We start from the raw sequence: 17,500 nt of genomic DNA, 5'->3' as shown, positions 1-17,500 counted from the left end.
CATACTGTAGGTTAATGGGTCCTACTCATACTGTAGGTTAATGGGCCCTACTCATACTGTAGGTTAATGGGTCCTACTCATACTGTAGGTTAATGGGTCCTACTCATACTGTAGGTTAATGTGTCCTACTCATACTGTAGGTTAATGGGCCCTACTCATACTGTAGGTTAATGGGTCCTACTCATACTGTAGGTTAATGGGCCCTACTCATACTGTAGGTTAATGGGCCCTACTCATACTGTAGGTTAATGGGCCCTACTCATACTGTAGGTTAATGTGTCCTACTCATACTGTAGGTTAATGTGTCCTACTCATACTGTAGGTTAATGTGTCCTACTCATACTGTAGGTTAATGGGCCCTACTCATACTGTAGGTTAATGGGCCCTACTCATACTGTAGGTTAATGTGTCCTACTCATACTGTAGGTTAATGGGCCCTACTCATACTGCAGGTTAATGTGTCCTACTCATACTGCAGGTTAATGGGTCCTACTCATACTGTAGGTTAATGGGTCCTACTCATACTGTAGGTTAATGGGTCCTACTCATACTGCAGGTTAATGGGCCTTACTCATACTGTAGGTTAATGGGTCCTACTCATACTGTAGGTTAATGTGTCCTACTCATACTGTAGGTTAATGTGTCCTACTCATGCTGTAGGTTAATGTGTCCTACTCATGCTGTAGGTTAATGTGTCCTACTCATGCTGTAGGTTAATGCGTCCTACTCATACTGTAGGTTAATGCGTCCTACTCATACTGTAGGTTAATGCGTCCTACTCATACTGTAGGTTAATGCGTCCTACTCATACTGTAGGTTAATGCGTCCTACTCATACTGTAGGTTAATGCGTCCTACTCATACTGTAGGTTAATGCGTCCTACTCATACTGTAGGTTAATGGACCCTACTCATACTGTAGGTTAATGTGTCCTACTCATACTGTAGGTTAATGTGTCCTACTCATACTGTAGGTTAATGGGTCCTACTCATACTGTAGGTTAATGGGTCCTACTCATACTGTAGGTTAATGGGTCCTACTCATACTGTAGGTTAATATGTCCTACTCATACTGCAGGTTAATGGGCCCTACTCATACTGTAGGTTAATGTGTCCTACTCATACTGTAGGTTAATGTGTCCTACTCATACTGTAGGTTAATGGGTCCTACTCATACTGCAGGTTAATGGGTCCTACTCATACTGTAGGTTAATGTGTCCTACTCATACTGTAGGTTACTGTGTCCTACTCATACTGTAGGTAAATGGGTCCTACTCATACTGTAGGTTAATGTGCCCTACTCATACTGTAGGTTAATGGGTCCTACTCATACTGTAGGTTAATGGGTCCTACTCATACTGTAGGTTAATGGGGCCTACTCATACTGTAGGTTAATGGGGCCTACTCATACTGTAGGTTAATGGGGTCTACTCATACTGTAGGTTAATGGGTCCTACTCATACTGTAGGTTAATGGGTCCTACTCATACTGTAGGTTAATGGGTCCTACTCATACTGTAGGTTAATATGTCCTACTCATACTGTAGGTTAATGGGTCCTACTCATACTGTAGGTTAATGGGTCCTACTCATACTGTAGGTTAATGGGTCCTACTCATACTGTAGGTTAATGGGCCCTACTCATACTGTAGGTTAATGGCCCTACTCATACTGTAGGTTAATGGGCCCTACTCATACTGCTTCATACTGTAGGTTTAATGGGTCCTACTCATACTGTAGGTTAATGGGTCCTACTCATACTGTAGGTTAATGGGCCCTACTCATACTGTAGGTTAATGGGCCCTACTCATACTGTAGGTTAATGGGCCCTACTCATACTGTAGGTTAATGTGTCCTACTCATACTGTAGGTTAATGTGTCCTACTCATACTGTAGGTTAATGTGTCCTACTCATACTGTAGGTTAATGTGTCCTACTCATACTGTAGGTTAATGGGCCTTACTCATACTGTAGGTTAATGTGTCCTACTCATACTGTAGGTTAATGGGCCCTACTCATACTGTAGGTTAATGTGTCCTACTCATACTGCAGGTTAATGGGTCCTACTCATACTGTAGGTTAATGGGTCCTACTCATACTGTAGGTTAATGGGTCCTACTCATACTGTAGGTTAATGTGTCCTACTCATACTGTAGGTTAATGTGTCCTACTCATACTGCAGGTTAATGTGTCCTACTCATACTGTAGGTTAATGTGTCCTACTCATACTGTAGGTTAATGTGTCCTACTCATACTGTAGGTTAATGTGTCCTACTCATACTGTAGGTTAATGGGTCCTACTCATACTGTAGGTTAATGGGTCCTACTCATACTGTAGGTTAATGGGTCCTACTCATACTGTAGGTTAATGTGTCCTACTCATACTGTAGGTTAATGTGTCCTACTCATACTGTAGGTTAATATGTCCTACTCATACTGTAGGTTAATATGTCCTACTCATACTGTAGGTTAATGGGTCCTACTCATACTGTAGGTTAATGGGCCCTACTCATACTGTAGGTTAATGGGTCTTACTCATACTGTAGGTTAATGTGTCCTACTCATACTGTAGGTTAATGGGTCCTACTCATACTGTAGGTTAATGGGTCCTACTCATACTGTAGGTTAATGGGTCCTACTCATACTGTAGGTTAATGTGTCCTACTCATACTGTAGGTTAATGTGTCCTACTCATACTGTAGGTTAATGTGTCCTACTCATACTGTAGGTTAATGTGTCCTACTCATACTGTAGGTTAATGTGTCCTACTCATGCTGTAGGTTAATGTGTCCTACTCATGCTGTAGGTTAATGTGTCCTACTCATGCTGTAGGTTAATGTGTCCTACTCATGCTGTAGGTTAATGTGTCCTACTCATACTGTAGGTTAATGTGTCCTACTCATACTGTAGGTTAATGTGTCCTACTCATACTGTAGGTTAATGCGTCCTACTCATACTGTAGGTTAATGCGTCCTACTCATACTGTAGGTTAATGCGTCCTACTCATACTGTAGGTTAATGCGTCCTACTCATACTGTAGGTTAATGTGTCCTACTCATACTGTAGGTTAATGTGTCCTACTCATACTGTAGGTTAATGTGTCCTACTCATACTGTAGGTTAATATGTCCTACTCATACTGTAGGTTAATGGGCCCTACTCATACTGTAGGTTAATGTGTCCTACTCATACTGTAGCTTAATGGGTCCTACTCATACTGTAGGTTAATGGGTCCTACTCATACTGTAGGTTAATGGGTCCTACTCATACTGTAGGTTAATGGGGCCTACTCATACTGTAGGTTAATGGGGCCTACTCATACTGTAGGTTAATGGCTCCTACTCATACTGTAGGTTAATGGGCCCTACTCATACTGTAGGTTAATGGGTCCTACTCATACTGTAGGTTAATGGGTCCTACTCATACTGTAGGTTAATGGGTCCTACTCATACTGTAGGTTAATGGGTCCTACTCATACTGCAGGTTAATGGGCCCTACTCATACTGTAGGTTAATGTGTCCTACTCATACTGTAGGTTAATGTGTCCTACTCATACTGTAGGTTAATGGGTCCTACTCATACTGCAGGTTAATGGGTCCTACTCATACTGTAGGTTAATGTGTCCTACTCATACTGTAGGTTACTGTGTCCTACTCATACTGTAGGTAAATGGGTCCTACTCATACTGTAGGTTAATGTGCCCTACTCATACTGTAGGTTAATGGGTCCTACTCATACTGTAGGTTAATGGGTCCTACTCATACTGTAGGTTAATGGGTCCTACTCATACTGTAGGTTAATGGGGCCTACTCATACTGTAGGTTAATGGGGCCTACTCATACTGTAGGTTAATGGGTCCTACTCATACTGTAGGTTAATGGGTCCTACTCATACTGTAGGTTAATGGGTCCTACTCATACTGTAGGTTAATGTGTCCTACTCATACTGTAGGTTAATGTGTCCTACTCATACTGCAGGTTAATGTGTCCTACTCATACTGTAGGTTAATGGGTCCTACTCATGCTGTAGGTTAATGTGTTCTACTCATACTGTAGGTTAATGGGCCCTACTCATACTGTAGGTTAATGGCTCCTACTCATACTGTAGGTTAATGTGTCCTACTCATACTGTAGGTTAATGGGTCTTACTCATACTGTAGGTTAATGTGTCCTACTCATACTGTAGGTTAATGGGTCCTACTCATACTGTAGGTTAATGGGTCCTACTCATACTGTAGGTTAATGGGTCCTACTCATACTGTAGGTTAATGGGTCCTACTCATACTGTAGGTTAATGGGTCCTACTCATACTGTAGGTTAATGGCTCCTACTCATACTGTAGGTTAATGGGCCCTACTCATACTGTAGGTTAATGGGCCCTACTCATACTGTAGGTTAATGGGTCCTACTCATACTGTAGGTTAATGGGTCCTACTCATACTGTAGGTTAATGGGTCCTACTCATACTGTAGGTTAATGGGTCCTACTCATACTGTAGGTTAATGGGTCCTACTCATACTGTAGGTTAATGGGTCCTACTCATACTGTAGGTTAATGGGTCCTACTCATACTGTAGGTTAATGGGTCCTACTCATACTGTAGGTTACTGGGTCCTACTCATACTGTAGGTTAATGGGTCCTACTCATACTGTAGGTTAATGTGCCCTACTCATACTGTAGGTTAATGTGCCCTACTCATACTGTAGGTTAATGTGTCCTACTCATACTGTAGGTTAATGTGTCCTACTCATACTGTAGGTTAATGTGTCCTACTCATACTGTAGGTTAATGTGTCCTACTCTACTGTAGGTTAATGTGTCCTACTCATACTGTAGGTTAATGGGGTCCTACTCATACTGTAGGTAATGGGTCCTACTCATACTGTAGGTTAATGGGGCCTACTCATACTGTAGGTTAATGGGTCCTACTCATACTGTAGGTTAATGGTCCTACTCATACTGTAGGTTAATGGGTCCTACTCATACTGTAGGTTAATGGGTCCTACTCATACTGTAGGTTAATGGGTCCTACTCATACTGTAGGTTAATGGTCCTACTCATACTGTAGGTTAATGGGTCCTACTCATACTTAGGTTAATGGTCCTACTCATACTGTAGGTTATGGTCCTACTCATACTGTAGGTTAATGGGTCCTACTCATACTGTAGGTTAATGGGTCCCTACTCATACTGTAGGTTAATGGGCCCTACTCATACTGTAGGTTAATGGGCCCTACTCATACTGTAGGTTAATGGGCCCTACTCATACTGTAGGTTAATGGGTCCTACTCATACTGTAGGTTAATGGGTCCTACTCATACTGTAGGTTAATGGGCCCTACTCAAACTGTAGGTTAATGGGTCCTACTCATACTGTAGGTTAATGGGTCCTACTCATACTGTAGATTACTGTGTCCTACTCATACTGTAGGTTAATGTGTCCTACTCATACTGTAGGTTAATGGGTCCTACTCATACTGTAGGTTAATGGGTCCTACTCATACTGTAGGTTAATGGGTCCTACTCATACTGTAGGTTAATGGGTCCTACTCATACTGTAGGTTAATGGGTCCTACTCATACTGTAGGTTAATGTGTCCTACTCATACTGTAGGTTAATGGGTCCTACTCATACTGTAGGTTAATGGGGCCTACTCATACTGTAGGTTAATGGGGCCTACTCATACTGTAGGTTAATATGTCCTACTCATACTGTAGGTTAATGGGTCCTACTCATACTGGGCTACTCATACTGTAGGTTAATGGGTCCTACTCATACTGTAGGTTAATGGGTCCTACTCATACTGTAGGTTAATGGGTCCTACTCATACTGTAGGTTAATGGGCCCTACTCATACTGTAGGTTAATGGGTCCTACTCATACTGTAGGTTAATGGGTCCTACTCATACTGTAGGTTAATGTGTCCTACTCATACTGTAGGTTAATGGGCCCTACTCATACTGTAGGTTAATGGGTCCTACTCATACTGTAGGTTAATGGGCCCTACTCATACTGTAGGTTAATGGGCCCTACTCATACTGTAGGTTAATGGGCCCTACTCATACTGTAGGTTAATGTGTCCTACTCATACTGTAGGTTAATGTGTCCTACTCATACTGTAGGTTAATGGGCCCTACTCATACTGTAGGTTAATGGGCCCTACTCATACTGTAGGTTAATGTGTCCTACTCATACTGTAGGTTAATGTGTCCTACTCATACTGTAGGTTAATGGGCCCTACTCATACTGCAGGTTAATGTGTCCTACTCATACTGCAGGTTAATGGGTCCTACTCATACTGTAGGTTAATGGGTCCTACTCATACTGTAGGTTAATGGGTCCTACTCATACTGCAGGTTAATGGGCCCTACTCATACTGTAGGTTAATGGGTCCTACTCATACTGTAGGTTAATGTGTCCTACTCATACTGTAGGTTAATGTGTCCTACTCATACTGTAGGTTAATGTGTCCTACTCATGCTGTAGGTTAATGTGTCCTACTCATGCTGTAGGTTAATGCGTCCTACTCATACTGTAGGTTAATGCGTCCTACTCATACTGTAGGTTAATGCGTCCTACTCATACTGTAGGTTAATGCGTCCTACTCATACTGTAGGTTAATGCGTCCTACTCATACTGTAGGTTAATGCGTCCTACTCATACTGTAGGTTAATGCGTCCTACTCATACTGTAGGTTAATGGACCCTACTCATACTGTAGGTTAATGTGTCCTACTCATACTGTAGGTTAATGTGTCCTACTCATACTGTAGGTTAATGGGTCCTACTCATACTGTAGGTTAATGGGTCCTACTCATACTGTAGGTTAATGGGTCCTACTCATACTGTAGGTTAATATGTCCTACTCATACTGCAGGTTAATGGGCCCTACTCATACTGTAGGTTAATGTGTCCTACTCATACTGTAGGTTAATGTGTCCTACTCATACTGTAGGTTAATGGGTCCTACTCATACTGCAGGTTAATGGGTCCTACTCATACTGTAGGTTAATGTGTCCTACTCATACTGTAGGTTACTGTGTCCTACTCATACTGTAGGTAAATGGGTCCTACTCATACTGTAGGTTAATGTGCCCTACTCATACTGTAGGTTAATGGGTCCTACTCATACTGTAGGTTAATGGGTCCTACTCATACTGTAGGTTAATGGGGCCTACTCATACTGTAGGTTAATGGGGCCTACTCATACTGTAGGTTAATGGGGTCTACTCATACTGTAGGTTAATGGGTCCTACTCATACTGTAGGTTAATGGGTCCTACTCATACTGTAGGTTAATGGGTCCTACTCATACTGTAGGTTAATATGTCCTACTCATACTGTAGGTTAATGGGTCCTACTCATACTGTAGGTTAATGGGTCCTACTCATACTGTAGGTTAATGGGTCCTACTCATACTGTAGGTTAATGGGCCCTACTCATACTGTAGGTTAATGGGCCCTACTCATACTGTAGGTTAATGGGCCCTACTCATACTGTAGGTTAATGGGTCCTACTCATACTGTAGGTTAATGGGTCCTACTCATACTGTAGGTTAATGGGCCCTACTCATACTGTAGGTTAATGGGCCCTACTCATACTGTAGGTTAATGGGCCCTACTCATACTGTAGGTTAATGTGTCCTACTCATACTGTAGGTTAATGTGTCCTACTCATACTGTAGGTTAATGTGTCCTACTCATACTGTAGGTTAATGTGTCCTACTCATACTGTAGGTTAATGGGCCTTACTCATACTGTAGGTTAATGTGTCCTACTCATACTGTAGGTTAATGGGCCCTACTCATACTGTAGGTTAATGTGTCCTACTCATACTGCAGGTTAATGGGTCCTACTCATACTGTAGGTTAATGGGTCCTACTCATACTGTAGGTTAATGGGTCCTACTCATACTGTAGGTTAATGTGTCCTACTCATACTGTAGGTTAATGTGTCCTACTCATACTGCAGGTTAATGTGTCCTACTCATACTGTAGGTTAATGGGTCCTACTCATGCTGTAGGTTAATGTGTTCTACTCATACTGTAGGTTAATGTGCCCTACTCATACTGTAGGTTAATGTGCCCTACTCATACTGTAGGTTAATGTGTCCTACTCATACTGTAGGTTAATGTGTCCTACTCATACTGTAGGTTAATGGGTCCTACTCATACTGTAGGTTAATGGGTCCTACTCATACTGTAGGTTAATGGGGCCTACTCATACTGTAGGTTAATGGGTCCTACTCATACTGTAGGTTAATGGGTCCTACTCATACTGTAGGTTAATGGGTCCTACTCATACTGTAGGTTAATGGGTCCTACTCATACTGTAGGTTAATGGGTCCTACTCATACTGTAGGTTAATGGGTCCTACTCATACTGTAGGTTAATGGGTCCTACTCATACTGTAGGTTAATGGGTCCTACTCATACTGTAGGTTAATGGGTCCTACTCATACTGTAGGTTAATGGGTCCTACTCATACTGTAGGTTAATGTGTCCTACTCATACTGCAGGTTAATGTGTCCTACTCATACTGCAGGTTAATGTGTCCTACTCATACTGTAGGTTAATGGGTCCTACTCATGCTGTAGGTTAATGTGTTCTACTCATACTGTAGGTTAATGGGCCCTACTCATACTGTAGGTTAATGGCTCCTACTCATACTGTAGGTTAATGTGTCCTACTCATACTGTAGGTTAATGGGTCTTACTCATACTGTAGGTTAATGTGTCCTACTCATGCTGTAGGTTAATGGGTCCTACTCATACTGTAGGTTAATGGGTCCTACTCATACTGTAGGTTAATGGGTCCTACTCATACTGTAGGTTAATGGGTCCTACTCATACTGTAGGTTAATGGGTCCTACTCATACTGTAGGTTAATGGGTCCTACTCATACTGTAGGTTAATGGATCCTACTCATACTGTAGGTTAATGTGTCCTACTCATACTGTAGGTTAATGTGTCCTACTCATACTGTAGGTTAATGTGTCCTACTCATACTGTAGGTTAATGTGTCCTACTCATACTGCAGGTTAATGTGTCCTACTCATACTGCAGGTTAATGTGTCCTACTCATACTGTAGGTTAATGGGTCCTACTCATGCTGTAGGTTAATGTGTTCTACTCATACTGTAGGTTAATGGGCCCTACTCATACTGTAGGTTAATGGCTCCTACTCATACTGTAGGTTAATGTGTCCTACTCATACTGTAGGTTAATGGGTCTTACTCATACTGTAGGTTAATGTGTCCTACTCATGCTGTAGGTTAATGGGTCCTACTCATACTGTAGGTTAATGGGTCCTACTCATACTGTAGGTTAATGGGTCCTACTCATACTGTAGGTTAATGGGTCCTACTCATACTGTAGGTTAATGGGTCCTACTCATACTGTAGGTTAATGGGTCCTACTCATACTGTAGGTTAATGGATCCTACTCATACTGTAGGTTAATGTGTCCTACTCATACTGTAGGTTAATGTGTCCTACTCATACTGTAGGTTAATGTGTCCTACTCATACTGTAGGTTAATGTGTCCTACTCATACTGTAGGTTAATGTGTCCTACTCATACTGTAGGTTAATGTGTCCTACTCATACTGTAGGTTAATGGGTCCTACTCATACTGTAGGTTAATGGGTCCTACTCATACTGTAGATTACTGTGTCCTACTCATACTGTAGGTTAATGTGTCCTACTCATACTGTAGGTTAATGTGTCCTACTCATACTGTAGGTTAATGTGTCCTACTCATGCTGTAGGTTAATGTGTCCTACTCATACTATAGGTTAATGGGTCCTACTCATACTGTAGGTTAATGGGTCCTACTCATGCTGTAGGTTAATGTGTCCTACTCATACTGTAGGTTAATGGGTCTTACTCATACTGTAGGTTAATGTGTCCTACTCATACTGTAGATTACTGTGTCCTACTGATACTGTAGGTTAATGGGTCTTACTCATACTGTAGGTTAATGTGTCCTACTCATACTGTAGGTTAATGGGGGGTGAATGTTGGGCGGGATTGACCCTCCCTCTCCTAATGTAGCTGTTATATGACTCAGATTAGGTGTGTGTGTGTGTGATATGACATTCCCTGGCTTAATGGTTGGGGCTAGGCATTGGGAGGGCATGGGTCGTTGAGATTAAGCATGGCATTTTAGTTATCATTGAACTTTGTGTATATTTATCCTGTGTGTGTGTGTGTGTGTGTGTGTGTTTGCAGACATACTCGGGCCTGTTCTGTGTGGTGATCAACCCTTATAAGAACCTGCCCATCTACACAGAGTCTATAGTGGAGATGTACCGAGGGAAGAAACGCCATGAGATGCCCCCTCACATCTACGCTATATCAGAGGCTGCCTACCGCAGCATGCTACAAGGTAACTCTAACCCCTGACCTCTAACCCCTGACCCCCTCACATCTACGCTATATCAGAGGCTGCCTACCGCAGCATGCTACAAGGTAACTCTAACCCCTGACCTCTAACCCCTGACCCCCTCACATCTACGCTATATCAGAGGCTGCCTACCGCAGCATGCTACAAGGTAACTCTAACCCCTGACCTCTAACCCCTGACCCCCTCACATCTACGCCATATCAAAGCAATTTGTTATGATTTTCATATGTGCATTTTCGTGGAACAGTTTCATTTCAATAATAATGTTTTCATTTCTCAAAATCATTGTCACGTGGTTAATCATAAAAATATTAATTAAAATGATAAAACTCTGAAAGTAAAAATTCTACTAATGCGAGAGCACCAGCCTCTGCCTTATGGACACATTGAGAGGCTACACCGTGATCATTGGCAGCTAAATAGCCTAAATGAGCGCATGGAACTCAGAGATGGCCATGCAGCCCAGAGATGGCCATGCAGCCCAGAGATGGCCATGCAGCCCAGAGATGGCCAATGCAACCGTTGTCAACTAAGTAAAAATACATAAAGCCGACAAATAAAAACTGTCGAAAATATACGGATGAAAATTCTGGTTATTTCAATCACATTCATCAACAGTTGAAGTCAGAAGTTTACATACACTTAGGTTGGAGTCATTAAAACTTGTTTTTCAACCACTCCACAAATTTCTTGTTAACAAACATGCATGTCGGTTAGGACATCTACTTTGTGCATGACACAAGTCATTTTTCCAACAATTGTTTATAGACAGATTATTTCACTTATAATTCACTGTATCACAACTCCAGTGGGTCAGAAGTTTACGTATACTAAGTTGACTGAACCTTAAACAGCTTGGAAAATTCCAGAAAATGATGTCATGGCTTTAGAAGCTTCTGATAGGCTAATTGACATCATTTCAGTCAATTGGAGGTGTACCTGTGGATGTATTTCAAGGCCTACCTTCAAACTCAGTGCCTCTTTGCTTGACAGCATGGGAAAATCAAAAGAAATCAGCCAAGACCTCAGAAAAAAATGGTAGTCCTCCACAAGTCTGGTTCATCCTTGGGAGCAATTTTCAAACACCTGAAAGTACCACGTTCATCTGTACAAACAATAGTATGCAAGTATAAACACCATGGGACCACGCAGCCTTCATACCGCTCAGGAAGGTGTGAAAAGTGCAAATCAATCCCAGAACAGCAGCAAAGGACCTTGTGAAGATGCTGGAGGAAACAGGTACAAAAGTATCTATATCCACAGTAAAACGTTTCCAATATCGACATAACCTGAAAGGCCGCTCAGCAAGGAAAAAGCCACTGCTCCAAAACCACCATAAAAAAGCCAGACGACGGTTTGCAACTGCACATGGGGACAAAGATCATACTTTTTGGAGAAATGTCCTCTGGTCTGATGAAACAAAAATAGAACTGTTTGGCCATAATGACTATCTCTATGTTTGGAGGAAAAAGGGGGAGGCTTGCAAGCCGAAGAACATCATCCCAACCGGGAAGCACGGGGTGGCAGCATCATGTTGTGGGGGTGCTTTGCTGCAGGAGGGACTGGTGCACTTCACAAAATAGGTGGCATCATGAGGAGGGAAAATTATGTGGATATATTGAAGCAACATCTCAAGACATCAGTTAGGAAGTTAAAGCTTGGTCACAAATGGGTCTTCCAAATGGACAATGACCCCAAGCATACTTCCAAAGTTGTGGCAAAATGCTTAAGGACAACAAAGTCAAGGTATTTGAGTGGCCATCACAAAGCCCTGAACTCAATCCCATGGAAAATGTGTGGGCAGAACTGAAAGTGCGTGGGCTCTGTTACACCAGCTCTGTCAGGAGCAATGGGCCAAAATTCACCCAACTTATTGTGGGAAGCTTGTGGAAGGCTACCCGAAACGTTTGACCCAAGTTAAACAATTTAAAGGCAATGCTACCAAATACTAATTGAGTGTGTGTAAACTTCTGACCCACTGGGAATGTGATGAAAGAAATAAAAGCTGAAATAAATTATTTTCTCTACTATTATTCTGACATTTCACATTCTTAATATAAAGTGGTGATCCTAACTGACAGGGACTTTTTACTCTGATTAAATGTCAGGAATTGTGAAAAACTGAGTTTAAATGTATTTGGCTAAGGTGTATTTAAACGTCCGACTTCAACTGTAGGCCTTTTCCCACACACGCTGCCTGTGAAGGACTTCCTCATATGCTATTTCTCTCCTGTTCTATTGGTTTTCATATCAACTTTCCTTCGTTGTCCTGAAGCCAAATGCACAATCCTAGTCATATTAGCAACCCATCCTAGCTGTTGCATCTTTTGATTCACCCTCTAAGTTTCTAACAGAGATTTTTTTTAATTTCCCTTCTTCTCGATATCCAATTGCGATCCAATTACGATCTTGTCTCATCGCTCAACTCCCCAATGAAATCAGGAGAGGCTAAGGTTGAGTAATGCGTCCCCCGAAACATGACCCGCCAAACCGCGCTTCTTAACACCCTCCCGCTTAACCTGGAAGCCAGCTGCACCAATGTGTCGGAGGAAACACCGTTCAACTGACGACCGAAGTCAGCCTGCAGGTGCCCGGCCCGCCAAAAGGAGTTGCTAGAGCACGATGAGCCAAGTAAAGCCCCCCCCGGCCAAAACCTCCCCTAAACCAGACGACACTGGGCCAATTGTGTGCCACCCTATGGGACTCCCTGTCACGGCCGGTTGTGACACAGCCCGGGATCGAACCCGGGTCTGTAGTGACACCTCAAGCACTGCCTTACACCGCTGCGGGAGGCCTGAAAATGTATTTTTTTTTGGCTAATTCATTACAGGAGTTGCATGTTTTGTTCTGATGAATTACCATAATCTAAATGTGATTTCTGTCATTCTGAGCACCGTGAGTGGACGCGCTAAGGGGTTACACAACCAATGCATATGTGTAACGGCTGTCGTCGGGAATAGAGGACCAAAACGCAGCAGGAATGTGGATGCTCATCTTGTATTTATTTTTAAATAAAGAGAACACCAAAATAACAAACGAAGAACTCACGAACAACAAAACAGTCTTGTCATGCTCACACAGGCAAAACAAGAAACAATCTCCCACAACACTACACCAAACAATTACCCATATATAGGACTCTCAATCAGAGGCAACGAGAAAGCACCTGCCTCCAATTGAGTCCAACCCCCATCAACCTAAACATAGAAATACCACAAACCAGAAAGAACATAGAAATACAAAACATAGACCAAAACCCGGAAATAATAAATCAAACACCCTACTACATAAATCACCACCCCTAACCACATAAACAAAATACCCTCTGCCACGTCCTGACCAAACTACAATAACAAATAACCCTTATACTGGTCAGGACGTGACAATATGTGTCCGATAAATTTCTCAAATGGCCGGTAAATTAAAATCTTCCCGGCCACATTGTTTGGTGCCACATTTTCCTAACGGACACCCTGCTGACAGTGTAAATACCATATACAGTGCATTCAGAATTCAGACCCCTTGACTTTTTCCACATTTTGTTACATTACAGCCTTATTCTAAAATGTATTAAATAGTTTTTTTTCCTCATCAATCTACACCCAATACCCCTGTCATGACGTTGGCCTGTGGGTAAGGTTTATGACCCCCCCCCCATAAATACCTTTCTCCCTTCCCCTCTCTGACCCTACTGAAGGACTGCTGTCCTGAAGGACTGCTGTCCTGTTAAATATAGAGAGTCTGGGAACATCAAACAAATGTGGAAAGGAACCATATTTTGGTAATAAAACCAGTTGGAAATATGCTTTGGAACGTAATGAGTATGGATGTCAGTTCGGTTGTCATCTGAGACATTATGACTGATGACAGGACGACATAAACTGTACCTGGGAAAGTATACACCCTCTAGTTGTCAGAGTCACGTGGAATTGTTATGCAATTGAAATGTTTGATATTGAAATTGTTTGTTAGGAGATTAAATGTAATTTTAGCTTCCAAATGAGAGAATTGGGTTTTCATAAGGAAAGTGCCCTGCTTGATCAGTGGCCCAACCCTGTGAAGAGACAGGGGTTATAAACGATGAAACACCTCCTTCCCCCTCTCCACTATATAAGCCTTTGATGAAAAGATAACCGTTGTTCCAGTACGTGAGGTCTGCAGCCTCTACGTTAGAAGGACACACATGTCAAGTACAGAACTAAGCCAACCTCGGCGTGAGCTTTGGTGGCGAATGGTATGAACTTTGAGCTTATTCACTACAGAAGTGATACTTCCTAGCCGATGAGTTAGCAGCGGCCGCTGTAGACGTGGGCTAGGAAAGGACGGACGACGGATCCAGTCTAACAACCAGACGAAGATACCACCACGTATCCAATTTACCACCAGAGACATTCTTCCCGAGGACAGGAAGATCTGTTGGCCAACCCGGCCAGCATCTACGACCAATCTACCGAAGCGCAGCTCAGAGTAAATATTTATTGCATTTTCCTTTTCCAAATGGGCGGTAATTTAGAATGCATAAGATAATGTATTTACGATAGCATAGCTGCTGTTTCTTTGTTCCTAAATCTTCCCGCTCTTTCATTCAAGCCCAACCCCCTTTCCTTTGTGTAACCAGCCATCATGTATGACATCATTTGTATTCGGTGTATTTGTAATTCTGTGTGATTAGTTTAGGTATTTAGTAAATAAATAATTAAACCCAATTTTGTATTGCTGATTCAACTTGTTAGCCAGGGTTCGTGAAGATAACCAAGAATTTACAACTTTCATTATGAGACTGAAAATAAGACAAGGGTTAATATTGACTGCTATCGATGTAAAATATTACAAAGTATTTTAAGAGTTTATTCGGAAGATAACGGCTCTATAAACGTTCTTCCGTGGTGCCCCGACTTTCTAGTTAATTACATTTACATGATTAGCTTAATCAGGTAATATTAATTACAGAGAAATCATTTTATAGGTTAGCATGTCATATCACTTAATCCGGCATAGCCAAAGACACGACACCCCATAATGACAAAGCAAAAACAGGTTGTTAGAAATGGGTGGTTCCAAACTTCATCCATTTAAGAATGATGGAGGCCACTGTTCTTGGGGACCTTCGATGCTGCATCCATTTTTTGGTACCCTTCTCCAGATCTGTGCCTCAACACAATCTTGTCTTGGAGCTCTACGGACAATTGCATTGACCTCATAGCTTGGTTTTTGCTCTGACATGCACTGTCAACTGTGGGACCTTATATAGACAGGTGTGTGCCTTTCCAAATCATGTCCAATCAAATTAATTTACCACAGGTGGCCTCCAATCAAGTTGTAGAAACATGTCAAGGATGATCAATGGAAACAGGATGAACCTGAGCTCAATTTCAAGTCTCATAGCACAAGGTCTGAATACTTATGTATTCGCTTTGTCATTATGTGTAAATTGATGAAGTTTTATTTAATCCATTTTAGATTAAGGCTGTAACGTAACAAAATGTAGAAAAAGGGAAGGAGTCTGAATACTTTCTGAATGCACTGTACATCCATGTTTTTTGTGGAAGCATATGGAAACATTGGCAATGAGAATCTCTTGGTGCTGCAAAGGACTTTTCCCACACCACATGTATTATGATAGGAGTGTGACAAACAGACACTGATTGCTCCACTCCTCCATTAAAACCGGTTAGAGACAGATTGAGCAACGTTTCTGCCCCGAAGTCAATTCATTAGACGACAAGACTGTCTCTCTCTCTCTCTCTCTTATTCTTTCTTTCTTTCAATGTGACAGGTGTGTGTCCGTGATCTGTGATCCTATTGATAATTGAACCAGTATGACCGGTGTCCGTGCATGTCTGTGCACATTCGTGCGTGTGTGTGTGTGTGCCTGCCTCTCTGTGTGTGTGTCTGTGGTTCCGAGGAAACCTTTAAAACAAACACACCAAAAATGTAACAGACAAGGTCAGGCCATTGTGTTGGTGTCTGCAGTGTGGGCTGGAGCAGAGGTCTGAGGTCTGTCTGGAGAGACCACTTCTGTGGCTTTGACCTCCTTCCTCCTCACTACACGACAATGCTGCTCAGTGAGAGCTGTTGAAATCACACACACACTGACAGCCTTTGTGTTTCAGTCATGTTCTCTGAGATAGATTGACAAGTGTACCGATCCCCCTGTTACAGTGATTACTGGTGTAAGAAGTGAAGGTAGTACTGTTACAGTGATTACTGATGTAAGAAGTGAAGGTAGTACTGTTACAGTGATTACTGATGTAAGAAGTGAAGGTAGTACTGTTACACTGATTACTGGTATAAGAAGTGAAGGTAGTACTGTTACAGTGATTACTGATGTAAGAAGTGAAGGTAGTACTGTTACAGTGATTACTGATGTAAGAAGTGAAGGTAGTACTGTTACAGTGATTACTGGTGTAAGAAGTGAAGGTAGTACTGTTACAGTGATTACTGGTGTAAGAAGTGAAGGTAGTACTGTTACAGTGATTACTGATGTAAGAAGTGAAGGTAGTACTGTTACAGTGATTACTGGTGTAAGAAGTGAAGGTAGTACTGTTACAGTGATTACTGATGTAAGAAGTGAAGGTAGTACTGTTACAGTGATTACTGGTGTAAGAAGTGAAGGTAGTACTGTTACAGTGATTACTGGTGTAAGAAGTGAAGGTAGTACTGTTACAGTGATTACTGATGTAAGAAGTGAAGGTAGTACTGTTACAGTGATTACTGGTATAAGAAGTGAAGGTAGTACTGTTACAGTGATTACTGATGTAAGAAGTGAAGGTAGTACTGTTACAGTGATTACTGATGTAAGAAGTGAAGGTAGTACTGTTACAGTGATTACTGGTGTAAGAAGTGAAGGTAGTACTGTTACAGTGATTACTGGTGTAAGAAGTGAAGGTAGTACTGTTACAGTGATTACTGATGTAAGAAGTGAAGGTAGTACTGTTACAGTGATTACTGGTGTAAGAAGTGAAGGTAGTACTGTTAGCAGTGATTACTGGTGTAAGAAGTGAAGGTAGTACTGTTACAGTGATTACTGATGTAAGAAGTGAAGGTAGTACTGTTACAGTGATTACTGGTGTAAGAAGTGAAGGTAGTACTGTTACAGTGATTACTGGT

The 17,500-nt window shown here is 41.9% G+C and overlaps 1 protein-coding gene across 1 annotated transcript in view; it reads left to right on the top strand.

The window, feature by feature from the left end:
- Positions 1–17,500, top strand: part of myh14 (myosin, heavy chain 14, non-muscle) — a gene marked incomplete in the record, with an annotated part of 75,437 nt that overhangs the window by 17,034 nt on the left and 40,903 nt on the right. The window contains 1 exon segment of the mRNA XM_029747884.1: positions 10,216–10,372. Coding sequence (XP_029603744.1) covers positions 10,216–10,372 — 157 coding nt within the window.

The sequence above is a fragment of the Salmo trutta genome, chromosome 3 (genome assembly GCF_901001165.1).
Source record: "Salmo trutta chromosome 3, fSalTru1.1, whole genome shotgun sequence".
Classification (NCBI taxonomy): domain Eukaryota; kingdom Metazoa; phylum Chordata; class Actinopteri; order Salmoniformes; family Salmonidae; genus Salmo; species Salmo trutta.
Note: the sequence above shows the minus strand (reverse complement) of the source record. Positions and strands in the feature narration are given on the sequence as shown.